This window comes from Orbicella franksi, chromosome 3 (assembly GCF_964199315.1).
Source record: "Orbicella franksi chromosome 3, jaOrbFran1.1, whole genome shotgun sequence".
NCBI lineage: Eukaryota > Metazoa > Cnidaria > Anthozoa > Scleractinia > Merulinidae > Orbicella > Orbicella franksi.
In genome coordinates, this window is record NC_138147.1 from 2,526,850 (window position 1) to 2,547,499 (window position 20,650).

Consider the following 20,650-nt stretch of genomic DNA (forward strand, 5'->3'; position numbering starts at 1 on the left):
TTAGTAGCCACCAGGCTAGTCATTGCTGAAATTTACTAGCCTGAAACATGACTTTGTAGCCCAGGTCAGTTTCCCTCTCAGGCTCTATTTTCACATTCCTTACTTTGCCCCTTACAACATACATGAAAAGAAAGACTAATCTAGCATGGGCCCTATTGGTTTCTAGCTTAAAGTCTGTGTTTCAACCGAACATGAATCTGAATGATCATACCCTCTGCAAATGTCACAGAACATCTTACCCTTGCTGTTCATAACATGATACTGAAGCCACGAAAAACTTTCTTTCCACGATAGACTAAATGCTCTTTTCCTTTTATTGTTCTCATTTTTCCTGCTTTTTTTTCTCTTCCGTTTCACTGGTCTTCGCCTTTTTGCTTGGCGGCGCTGCTTTATTGCTCCATCTTCTCTACAATCGCTTCAAGTGCGAGGTGATGTGCAAGGCGTTGCAAGATGGGTAGGGAGAGAGCTAGGGAGTGCATTTTCCACTAAGCATAGGGTCTGGTTTCCAGTGATATTTTACGACAAGATAGATGCCACAGAGGGGTACTTTTGTACTTTCTTTACTAATATTATCCCTACAATTTAAAGGTTTTTTGTTTTCTTTAACAATTATGAACTTAAAATGCACGAAATAAATATTAATTCTTTCAATTTTTTTTACTAGCCTGCAGGCTATTAAACATGACATTTTACTAGCCCAATCTCATTTCTACTAGCCTCGGGCTACCGGGCTAGCGGAGATGTTGAACCCTGCAGATGTTAACCTAAAAAAGTCAAAATCCAGGAGATTGCCAATTTTACCCTCTTGGCCCTAAAAAAAGTGCAAAGTAGAGTGCTGCCACTTCAACCACAAAAATGCGTCAAGTAACAAAAAATTTCCCCAAAACTCGCTCAAAAAGTGTCTGAAAAAGTATATATCATGTTCTTTCCTTCATATTGTGCCAGAGATTTGGTGACCCTAACAGGAGACCAGGCGATTCGGTCTGTATCTCAGAGATGGGAAAATTGGCACAGACGAAATCTACATATACTTTGTCTGTTGATTAACATCATTAATTTCTTATTCATAAGGGGACTTTGGACACTGGGCCCTTACCCAATCAGAACAGGCGATGTTGTTTGACATCAGTGTTATGAAACACATATGCCATGGTCTGAGAAATTAGACGGGTAAACAACTTGTTTGCTGAAGATCAATTACAAAATAAATTACCGTCATTTTGCGATTTTCTTTGAGGGCCTTGGCTTGTTTCTGTCTTTCCTTCATGGCTTCAGAACCCGTCACGAGCGTAACTGCCTTCTTCTGTTTTTGAAAGAACGGAATCAATGATAAATTGTGGCGACAATTCAATTACGATGTCGATGAATAAATAGACGTTCATTAGCCGTCAGATTCACGAAACTCAAGTTCGACAAGTTATTGCTTATATCGTCAATGATTAAATGCCTTAGAATTAAACTAAACAAGAGTTATCGTGCACCGTGGCTGACCAAAATTAGACGTCATAAAATATTAAATTCCATTAGAGTACTCCATGATAAATGCAAACTCGACCGTATCTGTTGGACAGATTACAGAATAAGTAAGTAATTTTGTTACCCAAACGGTCGGTATTAAATAGTGAAACGTGTTTCTTCATAGAGTAAACAGCTGAAATAACTTTGCCCAATGTTTAAACAGATCGTTTAATTTAAGCATGCGAACATTCATTCTCTCTAAATTGATGAGTAATTGCAATGATTGCATTACTTCGAATCAAAATATCAGGTAGAGTTTCAAAACTTACCGGGCCAGTGTTCGCGGCAGTTCTGCCGGCCGATCTTGGAGCACCTCGTCTTTTAGGCCCCTTCTTTGCTTCTTCGTCTATAAAAAGACAAGGCAGTTTTACATAGCTCACAGGAAGATCTCGAACGGAAGACATAATAGGTCTTAATAATCCCACAAGACCAAAGACGCAGTCGATGTAAAATTAATGGCAAGGTCCAAGGAGCGAGCGCACTTCGAACGAAATTATGTTCTCGTCTTGAACAACCCCACGTAAATACGACAACAAAAAGCGTCGTGTGGAGGTCTGTATGCAGAGTTAACGTTAACGTAGAGCTGATAAGTAAGGTTATGTGTACACATACCTTTGGCATTTGAGATCAGAGGAGGCGCAACTTCACCGCTTGGTGGTGAAGCCGCTCGCGATTTTGCAGCCTCTTCTTGTGGCGCCTCCGACATTATTCTTTGAATTTCCAACGCCTGCGGCTACGAATCTCGTCAAAATTCCATCAACGTTAAGAAAATATACCCATAAAGCATTTGTCCGCACTTTTTCAGAGCTTCACAAGCGATTTCGATGTATATAATTCAGACGAAATCACTCGTTCAGGGCCCTTTTTTCAGATTCTGTCTCCAAGGTGACGTTGTGCTCAACAGCGCGCGTGAATCATGGAGTCATTTGATTGGCTCTTAGGCTAATGGGCTAGATTAGTTTCAAATCCCTTCATGGTTTTCTATTGATTGTTTTAGAAGAGGAATGACAGCATTTATTGTTGCTTCCCGCAGCTAAAAGAGGTAAACATTTATTAAGCACTTTGGGAATTTGGGTTTCATGTTACTTGGGTCGGTGGAAGGATTCAATACAGGGTCATACAGGAAATAGGCCGTGTTGGACAATATAAACTTCCAACTAAAAGTTTAGACGACCGAATGATGCCGCAAAGGATAAAAGCACAGAATATTTGGTTTCGCATGACGAGCCAAACGTAGGAGACCGTAAAGAGAAAAGCTCACACTAAATAATTGATTATTTATTATGTTTACTTCCATCGTGATCTTGTGCAGGATAAGCAATAGTATGATAAATTTCAGTGAATTTCTCCGAGCTGGCATATTAACTAAGACTGTGTATGTTCGTTGACTTGAATAATAATAATAATTCTGGTCACAACCAGGTCTTAAATTACATGTAGTCCAGTCTAGTCTTCTTTGTCACGAAACGCTGACGAGGAGTTTTGACATGTGGCTTCATCAACCTCGTTGTTCCCAGGGTTATATTTGGTCACACGACAGGAAAATGGCGAAATAACGAAATGGGGGTAAGAGTCAATGTGGGGTGTGGGTGTGTGTAAGGGATCTGTCAGAGGGCCCAGCATAGATTTGGCAAGATACAGGATGAGAGAATGAAAATGAAGGCGGGATACGGAGTGACAGGACTTTTATGATGAAAAATATAAAAGAAGAAGCCGACACAACGTAGGATAATCTTTTTTGGCGGACGGGAGGCTGAATAGTTATAAAAATGACGGAGGATGCGGAATGAAAATCGGAAAATCACACGTTACAGGCGTTACGCGGAGAACTGCGACCAGGCGGCCGGATCTTCTCGCGCGCTCATTGGCTAATTTTCAAAGTCAATAAGTGGACAGACACATCAATTTACGAGAGCGAGAGCGGACAATTTGACAATTTGTTATCGTAAAAACAAATTGACGTCAGTTTTTCATGCGTCTGTCCTCTTATGGATCATGAATTTCGTCATAACATTGTCAAAGTAGTCTGCGGATCCACCGGCATCCACAGTTACTTTGGCAGTGTTATGACGAAATTCATGATCCATAAGAGGACAGACGCATGAAAAACTGACGTCAACTTGTTAAAATTCTGACTGGGGAGAGATGGCGGGATGACCCAATAAAAGTGGCGGTATGTGGGATTGAAAAATCTATGTTGGACCCTCGTTAAGGATCGTCTCTTTACCGATGGAATTGGAAAGCGAAAAAACTGAAATCGTCAACAAGAATGCAATGAAAACAAAGAAAACAAAAACGCTGACGAGATTCATAGGTTGCTTTTGTATTTTATCCACACAATTATTCCATTTATTACATGGTAAGACAGTCTTCAAGGGTATAAATCCGAACGTTCTTATTGGTTCTTTCTTGGTCTGGATTTTGCCATATAGATAAGCCGCCACATTAAATAAACAAGCATGACCCGAGTGCTATCTAATAACTGACCTATGTAGCTTGCTCGAGTCGTACTGGGGAGACAACTCATTCTATTTCACATTTAAATTGCTCTGGGATAACGATGCTGGACCAAAGCTAATATTAGATGATATCGAGAAAGCATTTGAATAATTTTTAAGGGTCCTTGTTCCTCCGTGTAAAATTAGCCGGGACGTAATCTAACCAATGCAACGCGAGAGTGGAAATGATTAAAATATCGGAAAACCTCAGGCTCACGGGAAAAAAATTAGCGAGTTAAAAAAATAGCGACCAAAAGCTGCTCACAAGTAGATCGGTTTAGACCTCGTCTCGTCGCGTCAGATTGGGACAGCCACAAGTAGCCTGCTTAACAGGCGTTCATGTGCAAAGGCACGCGAAGGGAACGAAACTGCGAGCGAGGGCAAAAAAATAAGGAAAAGGGGCACTCGTTTGCTCGATCTCCCCACCTGGAAAATGGAAAGGAAACGCGCTAAGCAGGCTAAGCCTGACAAGATTCACCGAGATCTTAGGACGAAAGGAAATTAAGGTGGAGATCAACTGGTTAAAGAGATTATCCTTAAACAAAGAAATGGAAAACAAAACCTTTCTTGCTGTTCACCGCGCAAAATTTTAATTTTCTAGCACCATTACATCATTACATTGCACCACGGAACTACATTGTGTGCTTTGGCACAAAAATGACTGCATCACAAAAATATTCATCTCAATCAAAAAGTTGGTCCGCGGTTTTAGAAACAACGCGTTCCTCAGTTGCAAAATACTTGATTATCGTAATTCACTAATTAACTCCTAATCACTCGAATGTCACTGGGCAACAGAGACAGTGACGAAATTGCTCAAAAATGCTAAACCGTCGGTCCGATATTTTGCTCAACCACTACATAACGTTACTCAGCTATGAAAGAAAGAGTCGATTAGACAGTCTCTTATGCTTGCTTGAGAACCTCGTCTTGCATGGCTGGGATGAGGCCTTTACGGAAAGCAATGGACAGCAACTCTTCAGCGGTCGGGGTCTCAGGGTACTGACGGATGGCCCATTTCAGGTACAAGCAGAATTCGTTCCAATCCACGGATCCATCTTCATCCATGTCGATGGCTTTCAAGGCCAACTTGGTCTCGTCGCACCTGTAGCATCCAAAGTACGGTGCCAAAAAGCCATTGTAGAAAGCATCAAACTCCAGCTTGTCGTCTCTCTTACCATCTCGCAGATCCCACTCATCCCACATTGCGCGGATCTCGTCAATCAGCTGCTGAGCGTGAACCCTCTTCGGTTCTTCTGCAGCAATGGCGTCACTCATCTTCTCGGTCAGACTGCCACCGGATCGGTCGAACAGCAAGGCGATACCCACGGCGCTCATGTACTCTTCCTTCCTGTTCTTGTGGAGATCTTCCAACATCACCTCCAGCATTCGTTGGCCTCTCTCTTCAGTAAATTGACGATCTTTACCAAAAAGGAATGTCAGCCTGTCGACAATCATCTTTGGCGATGCAAGGGTAGTCATTCGCATGACGTGTCGTTCACCAAAGAAAGTGGCCATGTCAAACTCTTTCTTGTCTGGTGTGAAGTTAGGCATGCCGAACACCATGTCCAGAGCTCGCTCGCCATACACAACCTGCAAGGGCCAAGGTTCATGCCCAGTGGTGATCCTGCAGACTTCTTGCGCAGCTTCTCGGAGGGCTGTGCAGTTGTACTGCTTAAGAACCTTCTTGTTTCCAAGGCGTATCAGATTCAGCAGCATGACGGTGGAACAGGAGTGGCCCATGGAGGCTCCTTGTATAATCAGACTTGCCCAGATGCCATTTGCGCCGTTGGCGAGACATTCCAACTGAGTGCTGTCTTGCAATCCCCACTGGTTGTGGACATGGATCAGCAAGTGTCCGTCCTGGAAACCACAAGCGTCCATCTCTCTTCGGATGGCTTTCATCCACACACCAAGCTGTTCTGGGAGGTACTTGCCAGACTCTTCCGTCACCAGGCCAAAGGGTCGTTCATCTTTTGGCAGAGAAGATAAGAACCTTATCACCTTAAAGATGCGGTTTGGTTTCTTCACCATACCATCAGGAAGGTCACGCAGGTTGATAAACACTTTGGCATCCTTGGCGAGGTTTTTACGGATCCACCTCAGCCTCTCTCGCAGAAGATCGTTGATAGCTTCAACTTTGAACTTCTTGTAGTCGATCCCCTTGTAAACCAGATCCATCTCGATGATCGCATTCTTTATGCCCAGCTCTTTCATTTTTCTCATACCAATTGGAACGGTCTTGGTGTCTGGCACCCTATCTTTATCGATGGATTCCAGAAACTCTGAGAAGGCATAAAGGTTGGTGAAGTCTTCTCCCTTGTCATGGAGCTGCTTGATGAACGTGTCACCCAAGCGAGTCATGTGGGAAAAAGAGGCCACAATGATGTGCTTGAAACCAACCTTTTTAATCTAGTTGTAAAAATTGAAAGAAAACAACGTTAATACTGACTTTTCATTACGTTTAAAATCAAGTTTTATACCACCCAAGTAGAATTAAATACTCGCGCAAATTTACAAACCACTAAAAGATATTTAATTTTATTTAGTTTATTCTATCAGCTCCATTTAGAGGTGTCGGCTATGTTTTATTGTTATTAAGAGTTTATCAACCTCGTTTCCAGGGTCTCTCATCTTACCGCCACCTCTCCTCGCTCGCTCCAGGGTGCAGCAAGATGAGAGACCCTGGGAACAAGGTTGGAGTTTTACGTATATGATTAATATCGAGTGTCCCCAATTTGCAGGCCACTTGTAGTCAGTTGGAAGCGAAGACACATTGATAAAGTTAATGATTGTTCGATCGATCGATCGACTGAGTTTAAAAACGATTGGTGTTGCTTGAGTACATACATAACCCATGGTTAGCGGTGTATGGATAACCATTCTTTATGTAGTATAATTTTTCCTTGAAAAAATAGCATTTTGAACGAAACATTAGACGAGGTGATGAATTTATCACGAGTTTTTATTTTCAAGATGGAAACGGCGGCCATGTTGGTGTCAGAAACCATAAGCCATTTCCGAGTTACCTTATGCTTCTGTTTTAAAACGAATCTTGCGCAAAACTTTCTTTATGACAACGAGTTTAATTTGAATGAAAATGAACTTACAGATAAAATGCATTTTCATAACAATGGTTTCACACGAAGACTTGTCTTGACACAGGGCAAAGGCAACTCGGAAGTGGCCTATTCTGTGGGAGTTAAACTCTTTTTTTTTATGTAAACACTTTCCTTTGTTCCAACAAATTTGCATGGCTGCTCTCTGGGCCACGTGAGTGGAAACGCTCTTTTGAATGTTTCACTCCTCGGATGTATGACGGTTGTTGTTGTCGTCAGCTACATGTAATTTCTTCGAGTTTTGATTAGTTCACTGTAATGCTTGTGGCCTCTGTGATTGGCTAGAGCGGTTACTTTAGCTTTGATTTTACGACAATCAATTGAGACCGCTCTAATACGAAGAGGGATGCTTCGAAATTAGATTAAAAATTTGGAATAGTAGACACCCACCTGCTCGTAAATTTTCCATTTGTTCTCGATGGTGTGTCCTCGCAGCTGACCGACCGTGCTCTCACGCAGGGAATTGTCCAGAATGAACAGCTCGTTGTGTTTGAGGTTCTTTTTCTGTTCACTAGCATGCTGAATTTCGTCGTGCATTCGCTTTACTTGTTGCTGAATATGCTTTTTCTCTTCACCCATTTTGCTATGATCAGACGTCTGAGGAGAAACAAATAAATATGCTATGAGATTGTCATGGTAATTTAAAATAAAGAAACGCACCCTAAATGTATCTTTCAAATAATACTTCTTTGAAAGGCTGTAAAGCATCGAAATTAACGTGTTTACTTTCGGATCTAGCAAAACTTAGCTTTCGGGAAATTGGTACGTACTTTGGGGCCTGGGGAAGAGGGATACTCCCAGAAAAACTGGGTGGGGGTTTAAGACCAAAATCTGTGATTTTCCTTACACTATTTACGACCTGATCAAAAATTCGATACCCTATTTAGACCAGATCCTTAAAATCAATACCTTGTTCCAGACCTGCTCTGTAATTAGTTCCCTTGTTCACTTATTTTGGTTAGAAAAGAAATCGCGGAAGGAAGAAAAGCCGGCAGGAAAAACAAAAAACAAACAAACAAACAAACAAACAAAACAAAACAAAACAAAACAAAAACCGCGGCCCCCCTTAGCTAAAGGTCTGGATCCGCCTCAGGTTCAGACCGATGTTAAAGGCATTGTGGTGGGCTATTGTTGATGGTGTTATCGATAAGGATGAAAAAAAGTAGCTGCTTCTACAAAACATACTCAATTCAAGACTAGAGTGCAAAAACCATACCCTATTTGAGACCAAAATGGACAAAATTGATAACCTATTCCTGGCAAAACAGTTGAAAGCCATAACCTTCGAGGCCGCACATCTATATAACCCGTATGTGTGTATAAGCTCTCGAGAAGAAGGGATAAAATCTTGCAATTGTGAAGAATTTCTTTTACACCAGACAGAGAAATTTATATGGCCTTTATAATAAGGGTCCGATCTAAACCGAATATCAGATCTTTATGGATCAACACGTGTCTGTTATCTCCATCGTTTCTCGTGGCAATTCAAATTTCGTTTGAGGTCGAAATATGGAAAAGAAATTGAATAAAAACGACGTACTTTGACTCTTCTCTGTGTTACTTTTGTTCCCGTGCCGTTTTGGGGCCATTTCAAACTGATTCCCAGCGAGTTTCAGTTTCATCCTTCTCCTCTCTATATATTCCTCAAGGTAGGAAACTCGAGTGGCGAACCCAGCAGATCGACTGAAGGAAAACAGCCATAAATTCGCTCCAACAGTAACACCCAGAGGAGTCGAAGTAATTTAATTCAATTTCTTCTCCATATTTTGAACTGTTACATATGATCGTTACATCCCCATACAAACTCTTATATTTACGCTGTTACGCAATGTCATACAATCATATTCACGACTCCCAGCTACCCAAGGAGCTTGGGATACCTGTGCTAACACCGTGTCAGTTCAGACTCACGAGGGTTCTTTCCGCCCGCGACTCACACAACGCGCGCATGCCGCTCTGTCTCGTAGAATTAATTTATTAATCAGCTTTTCAACTGTCTAATTGGAACTGGACTGAAATTTGGTATTATGTATTTTTTAAGGCAATCGGCAAAAAAACCCCTGAAAATCGGCGAAAGAAAACCGCGAGAGAAAAACGGCCGCGCGAAATCCTAGGGGCGAGGACCGCTCTCAAAACGTAAAAGTATAATCGGCTTATGTTAGGAGAGTTGACAACGCGTTGTCAACATTCGAGATACGTGTGACATCTTGCGGGAATATTTGGAACCGAAGCAAATCGAAGCGTTGGACTCGCGCTTCGCAAGCCGTGATGTTCTTGCGATTCTGCCAACAGGCTTTGAAAAGATTTAAATTTATCAAGTGTTTTGTTTGGCAGAGCTTTCCGCTTCCAACCCGACTTCGAGCGTGTTAGTGATTTCGCCGCTTGTCCAAGAACAATTCAGTGAATATGAATTCACTGAGCTTTGCTTTTCTGCCGTCCATTAGAAAGATTGAACCGGAATTTCACCTGAAACCGGACATTTACCTGAAACTTTCCGCTGCTATCGGCAAACATTTCACCACAGTTGGATGATCTCCTATGTCAAATACCTAATGTAAATTCTCGGTTGAAACTCGCTATAACTTTCCGATTTACACCTACAAATTTATATTCAGGATATCTCCTGGGGTTATTGATAAGAGGACGTCAAGATCAGAAGTCCTACACCGAAAAATCACTCGGCCGTGAAAGGTCAAACTTCCTGGCTTTCAGGAGAATCTTTGTTTACAATATTTGCCTTATTACCATAAGCGATACAGTTTCTGATGGAGCTACAAAGAGATTAATACTGAATATTGAAAGGGCTCAGCACGATTAACTGTCCCAAGGAATTTGAGCGCGATGTATTGAATACTTTTTGTGCATTTACAAAGAATGTATCAGCTCATTAGCGCTTTTGCCACACAGAAATTTTGATGTTTTTGAAACCCAATTTCTCCTCGAATATTACATCCAAAGAGTCAAAAATTTCACCACTTACTAAGTTTCACAAGCTCTTTAAGTTTTTCTAGTAAAATCGTGTCTAGCATGATGCCTTCTATGTGCAAAGTCGTATGTTAATGAAGAAAAATGCAAACAATGACGTCAGCAAAGATTCGCCTGTGAGGCGGTCGCACGCTCCTCGTCCCCAGGATTTCGCGCGGCTATTTTCTTTCGCGTCACGCACGGCGGACTACTCGTAGTCTTAAGAAAAAAATATGTATGTTTGATCTCGAATAAATCACAATAGCATTTGAAATTATACATGTTGCGTCATAACAATAGATGAACCGACAGTTCATCTACAAGACATGTTTTGGAAGTCATGAAAGTTTTGTTGGTTTTCTTTTTCGCGAGCTCGAGAACGAGGAGTCCGAATCACGAGTAGACTGCTGGCAGTCTGTTTTTCTCTCGAAATTCAGCAGGGGCTATGAGGAATGACGCTTTAGCGAAAAGGGGAATGGGGCGAGACATGGACGCCCTTCTGCGTTCGCGATGATTTAACACTCGTTTAAGTGACCCTTAGAGAAAAAAACCGGCTACGAGCAGACTTAATCACGAGAGATCACGTTTCCTGTCGTTGACCGTCGTTGTCCTTGCTTTTTTTAAACAAAAAAATAAAATTTGCTGCCAATCAAATCTTGAACATTGAAAGCAAATGTGCATGCGCCTAGTCAGCCAAGAAATCAATAATTCCGAATTTTTGCGGTTCATTATTTCTCATGAAGGCGTGCGTTTATCACACAACCTTTGTATCTTGAATAATGATTAGAGTTCTGCAAGGCAAGGCGTGGCAGTAGACGCTGGTTACAAGAAAAATATATATCTTTATATGACTAGTATGTAAACATCTGGTAATATAGTCGAGTAAAAGATGTGACACAAGTCTGACATGTACAGAGAGTAAATGATGTCCACCTATCGATCGAGTATCCAGACTTAGCAAGAATGTCTGAGTTCAAAGCGGCCAAATATCCGCAAGCTCTGTTTACTGAAGTCGTTTAATGGTTACGCCATCAATGACAAAACGAGGATTGCAAAGTGGCATATGAAAACGTGGCTCGGCCGACGGGAATTTATAAATTTATTAATTGTGAGCATGACGGTCTAACGACGGGGATATTATACTCCGAACAGAACAGCGATAAAATTACCGACTTACGGTCCCGGCTTACGATATGCGAACTGGCACGTCTGTAGTTTTGTATCTGTAGCTGAGCTGCGCGGCAAAAGTGACTACGTTTCCTACCTGAACCTCCTTGCGTGCACGGTTGAAATTGTTGATAGCTTCACTTCAAAGATGGAAGAAGCAGTCCCTGCTGTCGCTGTCCAAGCCGAAGTGAGGAGTTTTCATTTGGAGCTTGCATTTACTTTATTTACCGTTTAGACTGCAATTCCTGATTGGTCAAAAATGATCACCTTTCCGGCATTCGTACACGTCACGTACCCTCTATGCACGTGGGAGTGTAAAGGGTTTGTACAAACAGTCCCTCAAAACAACAGGCAAGTCAAAAGAAAGGATCAGGGCGATATCACGATACAAAAACGTCTTCTGATTGGTTCAAACTATTGACCTCTCTGACTCTAGATCTTACGTAGGCGTAATTTTAAAATCATTGCAAAATAAATCAGTCCTCAAGGGCAAACAAGAAAAACAACAAAGGTAGGCGTCAGTTGTCTTTTCCACCCACCCAAAACATAACTTGCTACAGCTCGCGGCACATAAAGTATACTTTCACGAGCACTTTTCTCTCCATGCAACACTTGGATTCGTGTTTATGAACTGAGACGCTGTCATGCAAGTCGATTATTTGTGGATCATTTGACTTTTGAGGGGGGAGGAGGAGGGGAGGAAGTTATTTGGTACAGGCAGGCATTTTTTTAAAGCCCTTTCATGCACTAATAATTTTTTTCTCAGAGCGCGTGTATGCCTGATTTTGTGTTCTCTGTGTAACATGCTTTTTTGGCTTTTGAATATGTTTTTTCGGCAATGATCGTGTGCATGAAATTTTTTTTGGTACAAGTATACTTTCATGTGGAGTTAGACATGTGGACTAAATCATCACGTACGAACTCACGTACCCTCGTACAGCAAGCTTAGTTTTAGCAGATGTGTTCGGTAGCAATTAACACAGTCCTACCGGATGCTTGATAGGAACAGCACGTGAATGAGAGCGGAAATGTATTCAATAACACTTTCGATGTTTATCGCCACGATAACAAAAGACATCGTCGAATTGACGCTTTGAAAATAGAGCAGCCGAAAATCTTGTTAACAAAGGCTTCTGTGTCCCTAATATATTACAAATTCGTATCCCGTCTCTCCAGACATCGGTTTGCAAGAAAGTGGGCTAGTTTCCCTGGCGGAGAAACAGATATTTAGTGCAAGCATGCAGATATAATTGCCACGTGGGAGGTGACCCTCGACATTTTTGATAATTTTTTTTTGTATTTTCGTTAAGGGCCTGCCGAACATTTGAAGAGCTTTTGAAACTTAGTAATTGGTGAAATGCTTGGCTCTTTGGATGTAGTATTCCGAAGAGAAATTTATTTTCAAAAACTGCAAAATTTCTGGGTGCTTCGAAAGCGCTAATAAGGTCATGCATATTTTGTACAAATTTTGATTTTTAATCCCGCGTCGCACAAATTAAAAAGTATTCAATACACGTCGGGCCAAAATTCCTTAGAACAGTTAATCATGCTATGCCCCTTCAATATTCAGACCTAATATTTTTTGTAGCTCGATCAAAAACTTAATGGCTTGAGCTAATGAGGCAAGAACAAAGATTCCCCAATTCCAGGCTCTAAAATTAAAACGAGGAGATGTCAAGGACTACTGTAAGGCTGACACAACGTGGTATATTTAAAACAATATTTCGGCTGGGCAGATCAGCCTTCTTCAGGTTTAGATGATACTAAATTATAACTAGTGGTTTCAAAGTGGAAGTGAAGTGCTGCCCCATGTAGAAAGATGGTGGGAGTGAGACGTGAAGATATCACATGGTGTTGGAGATCGTTGGAAAAATATAATAAATTAATATCGCAGAAATAAGCAAGTTTGAAATTGAATTCTAAGTTGTATTTTTATTTAAGCCTTGTTTTCTTTCTTAAGGCATGAGTCTTGCAGCTTCGCACTCAAAACGTGATAGATATTTTGTTTTTACAAAAACGGTAAGTTACTCAGTGGCTTGTCATATCAGGGGTAAATTTAAGTATTATTATTCCGTTTGTTTGCCTCGGTAGGTAATTTGCTTGTCTCATTCGCCTCGTTGGGCAAATTAGAATTCAGTTTGTTCGCCTCGCAGGGCGATTCACTTGTTTTAATCGTCTCGTTTGGCAAAGTAGAATTTAGTTTGTTCACCTCGCTGGGCAATTCACTTGTTGTATTCGTCTCGTTGGGCAAATTATAATTCAGTCTGTATACCTCGCTGGGCAATACTCATGGACCCAGCGCGGTGAGACTCGTGAAAGAATATCGTCTTCCCCTCAATTCATCACTAAAACGTTCGCTACCCTCAGGAACACTTCTCCAAATACTTAAATTTACACCTGACAAGACAAGCTACTGAGTAACTTACCGTTTTAGTAAAAAGCTTACTTTCGCATTATCTTGTACAAACAGACACCCTCAAGGCTCAAGACGAGATATCAACACAGAAATAGGAGGCTGCCCTATGCGGGCAGCAAAGATATCAACAAAGAAATATGAGGCTGCCATATGCGGGCAGCAAAGACATCAACACAGAAATAAGAGGCTGCCCTAGGCGGGCAGCAAATATGAAATTACAATATTATATAATTGTGTATGTTGTAACGTAACACATATTTCGAAACTAAAAGGAGTGGCGGAAATGACGAACAAAACAAACTAAATATAGTTAAGATAAACTAAATATAGTTAAGATAAAACAGGTCTCTGTAGGTTACAAGTTTTACGATTCATCGCGTCTATTCAAAGTGTGGGGCTCCATTGAACCCGCTAAATGACGCTAAAGAACTCACTGGAATTTTCTGATTGAATAACGTGAGGAGTGGACAAAATCAAGCGGGATTAGTTGCGTGTCAGTGTAGCAGTGATTAGGATGAGAAAGAAAATGTTCGACAACAGTGCTGGGTTTGTATTAAATCAAGCAAGACCTTCGTTCACGGCTTTGCATTTTTCTTTAGTTTGTTCTCTAAAATTAGAACGCGTGACCTCAGCTAACCGACCAGCTTTCCTTTATGTACTCACTGGAGCAAAACTTCAAATGTGCCGGTTTCGTGAAAATTTGTTTTGTCTAATTTCCAGGCCCGTGTAAAACAGATTCTATTTAGTCAAAAATGGTCAAAAGTCTCGTTTTATTTCTGATCAACATTGCTCCATGAAAGTCATACCCTTATCGCCAAATTCAATACCTTTTGAGGAGGGTGTGTCTGAAGAGTCCAATATTATCTTGTTCCCTAAAAATAACTCCAAACTCATTTTTATCCACTTTTCAGGGATAAGTGCTTTCCTGCTTTCACAGTTCTTCAAAATCATTCAGTACTCGAAGGTTTTCAGCTGCAGGCCTTTCTTCTTTTCCGACCAAGCGGTTCGGAAAGGGCGTGAGAAATCAACGAGACAGCAAATATATTCCGCGGACCAAAAAAAAAAACACAATAGTTGACCGTCTGCGTTAAAAAGTACTAAAGCGGAGCGCCATGAACGAAAAACACACACAAACACACACACAAAAAACAGCAACGGACAGATGCTACGTCAAAGTGAAACCTGCTTATATATGCGCCGCCACTTTCCATCTCTTCTGCATTAACAACGACATTGAAACGATAAAAGAATGCAGTATAACGTGCTCCGTAGCGTCTACGAATTATCAATTGAGTCTGGAGTTTGTAGTCATTCTGATTAATAACAAAGCAGAGGGTAAATCTGAATAAAAAATCGAGGTATTGACCAGACTACAACTTGCTCAAAAGAGGGGGGTAAGAAAATCCAGCTCCTACACTATGATTGGCGCGCTACCTGAGCCGGCTCGCGTGCCCAGATAGATGGGCCCATCTTGAACGCAAGGGATTACCTGCCGTGTCCTGCTAGAAAACGATACTCTTCACGCCATAAACTCCTTTATTTCATAAATCGGCCATAAACACGCGATATCGAGCCATTTTTGACACCTTGACCTCTCGCTTGCTCAATGAATGAGTTGCCAGTAATCGGATACCCGTGTTTGCGCGAAGAACTCTGGGATCGTCAGGGGGCAAACTTTGCTAGTCGCTAGAAGGAAATGTATGGCGAAAAGTTGTTTCGAGGTACAAGAAAACGATTTATGAAAGAGATCAACGCTTTTTCGCCGTCGTTTTATCGCGAATGGATTTGGGCAATGTTGATATGTGGAATATGTAAATTTTTGTTTGAATAACCGTGAAATATGTGATAAAACCTACCGCTAAACTCCCTTGCTTGCGTGAGGTGTATTGTGAAATTTACATCGCGTATTAAGAATGGTCTGTCTCTGAAAATATTGCAAAATTAATTAGGTATAAATCGAGAGGAAATAACCCAGTAAAGGCTTTTAAATTGTGTACAGGCTACTTTTGGCTTATTTGAAAGCTCAATCATACAAATAATACTGGAAATAAGTCCGGTGGCGATCATTGTACTGTCTGGGGTTGATTTAATGACAAATGAGTCCGCGCGACTCATGCTGTGTGGCTACTGTGGTGCTCAAAGCCTTTGTTTTGCTTTTACAAGCGCGTACTTCAGTGATTTTCCTTTTCTATAACAGATCGAGGGGGGCTCCTTGAATATATCTCTGAGTATTTGTATTTAAAAGTTCCATTTGTGCGTGATTATGCTTTCCAAAGTTTGGTATTGACGGTTGAGTGAAATTGCCCGACACAAAGGGTAGTAGCTCCTTCTGCAATTTTCGATTTCTGTTTTAGAGCTTCTTTTCTGTCTTTATATTTAACTTCTCGAAGGGTCTTTTCTACCATTTCCTCCGGGTAGCCTCTCGAGATCAGGCGTGTATTGAAATTTTGAATCTTCTCTTCAATGTATCTCACAATAAACCTCACGCAAGCAAAAGGGAGTTTATCGGTAAATTTTATCACTTATTTAACGGTTATTCAAATAAAAACTTACATTTTCCATGTATCAACATTGCCAAAATCCATTCGCGATAAAACAACGGCGAAAAAGCGTTGATCTCTCTAAAAAATCGTTTTCTTGTTCCTTGAAACAACTCTTAGCCATACATTCCCTTATAGTGACTAGCAATGCTTGCCCCATGACGATCCCAGAGTTCTTCGCGCAAACACGGGTATCCGATTACTGGCAACTCATTCATTACACCGCATATCCGGCTTATAGCTGGCTTTCCAGGATCAACAGAAAACCAAATAACACGAGCAATGGTCCATTCGAGTAAAATAGAGTTTCCTTGCAGTTGTGGAACAACGAACACATCGACCTACTTATTCAGTCAAAACTCTCGTTGCCTACTGAACCCGGGGGGGGGGGGTATTCCCAGAAAAGTTGGGTGGGGGTGTACGGTACGCTTCTCAAAACCCTTATTGCTGGTTTTCAGTGTCACGCCTTTTGAAAATAGATCAAAATAAAAATCAAAACCGGTCAATAGATAAAGTCCAGAATCTGGGAAATGAAAGAAGGTAAAAATGCAAAGACTCTCGCCAAAATTCTGGTCACAGCAATTTTTCTTATGCGAGATATGCGGAGAAATTTTTTACCCAAATTTATAGAGATTTGTATGGAGACGCCATGCTGGTGCCATCCGTATGGGCACCAACATGGCGGCCGGAAACCAACAGAAACATCTGTCACTGAGTTTTGCTACAAAAGCGTGAATTTATCCCTCGAGGAACTCTAAAACATTAAAATCATACTTTTTCTAAGACATGAACTGTTCAGATAGCCAAGTTCCCCGAAGTAAGTCACTTTTTTAACCATCATGACAGCTCTCTTGGCCGTCATGTGAGTGCCGCGTCACGCAAAAGCTTAGAAATTCAAGCGTAGTGTATCACAAAACCAAGAACCCATTCGGAGCGAAAATTTGTATGAATATTAGTTTTCAGCTGCTCTTATACATCATTTAAGTAAAATCTCAGGAAGATCAATAGTTTTGTAGTTCGAATTTTGGTGACGTCACGTGAAAACCAGCTATAGCTTATAGCTTACCCTATTTGTGACCAAAATGTGTAATTTTTCCCACCCTATTTATGACCTGACCAGAAATTCGATACCCTCAGTTATGACAATTGGGGCTGGCACAGTTGCTCTGAACATAATATATGAAGGGCTAATGTTGATGGTCTTATGGATAATGATTAAAAGGGAGCTTCTTCTAAAAAGACATGACCAATTTAAGACTAAAGTGCAAAAACCATATCTTCTTTATGACCAGAATGGTCAAAATCGATACCCCATTTATGACCAAAGACCCTTTAGGACCGCATATGCCTATGGGGCCCATATAATGGAGTACCCTTCCTCCACCCGCCTCCTACTGAACAGGAGGCCATCGTATATTTAAACAGCTTTGCCAGCCTGCGAATACAGCCGCCTCTCATTCGCTCCCGCTACTGCGTGCGAAACGCGAAGAGAGAGTCTCTTTTCACGTTTCGCACGTAGTAGCGGGAGCGAATGAGAGGCAGCTGTATTCGCAGGCTACAGCTTTGCTTCTCATTTATTTTTGCAAATTTGCATTTCCACGGAGGTGTGATTACAATATCTGACTTTCGTCTACCTAATCCTAGAATTTTGTGACTGATGTAACATTTCATTTCTGACCTAGTTTTAAAGAAATAAGAACAGATTGATTCACCATCGCCGACTTCAAGCAAAATTCACAGAATTAGTAATGCATTAATATTGTAGTCAAACGTTCAACACGCTACATGTGCTTTAATCGATGCCACGAATATGTACAATTCGAACGATAGAGTGCGGTGATAAAACGATGAAAGCGAAGAAGGCGATGAAAAGCCAGCGATTGAAACGTTGTATGACTAGGACGATTAGGAACACGAAAGAGGAAAGCGGAAGGCGGTAAATGAAACAAGATGACAGTAACATGCACAAATAGACTAGAAAACGCATACAAAAGGGGACTGAAACAAAACAAAATTATGCGAAAATTTGATAACGTGAAAGCGAGATAAACGAAAAGAACGCGATGATGACGGAAAGAATGCGTGTACAAACGGAAAAACGCAAGACGCGCTAAGTTCGTATCTAACCAGAGCGAAGGTACCGTTCCATGCATTTATCAAAGTATGCGCCAAAGGTAAAGAAAACGGGTAGTTTCCTTTATGTGATACTCTTGTGACTTTTAAAAACATATAGGAGACGGAATGACTAAGCCGCCATCAGTAATGTCGTATCGACAAAATTTAATTTGTAACAAAAAATTATAACAAAGCTAGAAAAGCCGTGCTTTTTAAATGCAGTGATATACTTGCGTGCATCATAATCCGATGACGCAGGCTCATGGCGTGTGCAAAATTCCTTTCGCGACAGGAAGCTGGTTCTCAAGCAACTGCTACGCTTCTCTCGTGCTCTCCAAACATCCTGGGTAGGATGAGCACTTGTTAATCTTATTCTGCAGCTGATCATTGAAACACACGACATTTTACTTTGTAATATATTTTTATCAGTTATCTGCGGTATATAAACCTATCGAGCAGCCACTCCTATGCCTTCCCGATGTTATTGTTTTAGCCCTCCAGCTATATAGGGCTGTACTCTAAACATAATATATTGATCGCTGAACTTGTTTGCATATAGATCAGTCACACGCGAGACCAACCCACAGCCCCGTTATTCGAAGGTGTCTCACCTGAAAAACTGTTCCTGCAGTGGAAAAATTTGGAAACGCCTTTCTTCCCTTCAAGACCGCACTAAGCAAGAAGGTCAAGTAGTTTCTGGTCGACAGAACGGATCAGAAGGATGGTGCACTACTATGGATGATGTGTACGTGCCCATCGATGTGCAAAGCATTATGGGTAAATCTGACCTTTGCCTTGCGAATGGCAATGTGTCACAGCTCAGATTTTAATTAGTCAGTGTACAGTTTCTCTCTGATTTTACAGTGAGAATTGATTTATTATGATTTATTTTGGAGTAACTAAGGTATGCAGGGCCACATTTGGTCCAACGTAGTTAGGAAGCTGCAGTAACGCAACCTCAACGGCGATGCTAAGGACAACGCTTTGCAGAAAAAAGAACTTTAAAATATATGTTTTCAGTCTCGTAATTATTTGCATGTATTGACTGTCACTATAGGTGTAAAACGATCCCTTGCTAAATATGTTAAGTGGAAAAATAGGCCGTCGGGTTCAGTTCCAGCATACCCAGCATTGAGTCATTCAGTTGCAAGAAAGACGTGTAACGGGCAAAGTTTATGTCCCGCACATTAAGGGGGATTAAATTTTAAAACAACATCAAATCTTCAAAATTTCCTATTTCCATAAATTTAACTAATCCTTTGCTAAAAACTATTTAACCCCAAATATACCCAAAAATCACCAAAAATTTACAAAACAGCCCAAAACGTGGATATATGGTATGAGCTAAGAGATTTTGACTTGCGTTAAAATCATAATACCCAGCCAAAATACGGCCCTCATGTTAGCCCCGCATTAATTAGCATATCCAGGCTAATTGTTTTTGCGCGTGCAAACTGCGTAACTCAGATCACAATATCATCCCACTTTAGACGCCATCGAAAAACTTTGCGCGAGTGTTAAACCACAAACTCACGAACTTTACGACATAGAACCTTGCGTCATAAAAATGTATCGTTGTGTATCCTTACAATAGAGGCGTTGCAATTGATGTTAGTAAAAATTGAACATTGCTAGTTTAACCTAACCCAAAGTACTAGTTTACGCTGCTTTTCATGGAATTACCTGCCTTTCTGTTTCGGATATTGGTTTTAGTTCATTCGTCTGGAAGTCAATGCCAATCCATTTCGCTGATAAACAATTTTGTGCACATATGAACAACAACAACAACAACAACAACAACAACAACAACAACAACAATCTTTATTTCGTGCCCAGAAAAATTTTACAATAAAAATGAATACATGCAATGTGAAAAAATAACAATGAAAAACAGAGCACAGCCACTTAGAAATAGCTAAGGCTAATCGAGCTAAGTGGCTGGGCCATGCGGAAAAATATTGCAATAAATTTACAGAATATATGAAATAAAAAAAAAAAAAAAAAGAAAAAAACAGGACACGAACATTGTCACTGCATAAATAGTCCTTTTGCTTTGACGACGTATTTTAAAAGACGCCTGGTAAACAAGTTCTCTAATTTATATCTATTCTGAAACCTGTGAAAACAACTTAGAATTGATTTATGCAAGAAGGCATAGCAGAAAATCCGCCGTTACCTTGGCTTTTTGTAGTTCCTGTTTTGAGATATTGCGTATCAATCTTTAGTTTAAGTTTTCCTGTATATTCTTATAACTGAATTTAATTTATAATGTTAAAATGATCTTTGTAATTTTCATATTGCTTATGTACCTTT

General features: G+C 40.8%; 2 protein-coding genes across 5 annotated transcripts in view; both read right to left on the bottom strand.

Annotated features, from left to right (window-relative positions):
• Positions 1–20,650, bottom strand: part of LOC145480650 (dynein axonemal heavy chain 5-like) — a 175,897-nt gene that overhangs the window by 61,944 nt on the left and 93,303 nt on the right. Inside the window, exons 1-3 of one of the 3 annotated variants that reach the window (XM_081458931.1) lie at positions 2,131–2,412; positions 1,788–1,864; positions 1,214–1,303 (exon numbers count right to left, since the gene is read on the bottom strand). The exons of 1 other annotated variant lie outside the window; for it this stretch is intronic. In XM_081458931.1, coding sequence (XP_081315057.1) covers positions 1,214–1,303; positions 1,788–1,864; positions 2,131–2,224 — 261 coding nt within the window. In that variant the 5' untranslated portion in view covers positions 2,225–2,412. Of the gene's footprint in view, positions 1–1,213; positions 1,304–1,787; positions 1,865–2,130; positions 2,413–20,650 lie in introns of those variants that run through there. One more of the 3 variants, XM_081458933.1, reaches the window with a different exon arrangement.
• Positions 4,580–19,059, bottom strand: LOC145480654 (uncharacterized). 2 transcript variants are annotated; one of them, XM_081458942.1, is made up of 3 exons: positions 18,949–19,059; positions 7,526–7,732; positions 4,580–6,428 (listed from the first exon to the last, which is right to left on the bottom strand). In XM_081458942.1, the coding sequence occupies exons 2-3, from the start codon at positions 7,712–7,714 to the stop codon at positions 4,923–4,925; spliced, it is 1,695 nt and encodes a 564-aa protein (XP_081315068.1). In that variant the 5' UTR covers positions 7,715–7,732; positions 18,949–19,059; the 3' UTR covers positions 4,580–4,922. The 2 variants fall into 2 exon arrangements, with proteins under 2 accessions (XP_081315068.1, XP_081315067.1); XM_081458941.1 differs by lacking the exon at positions 18,949–19,059 and adding an exon at positions 11,364–11,664.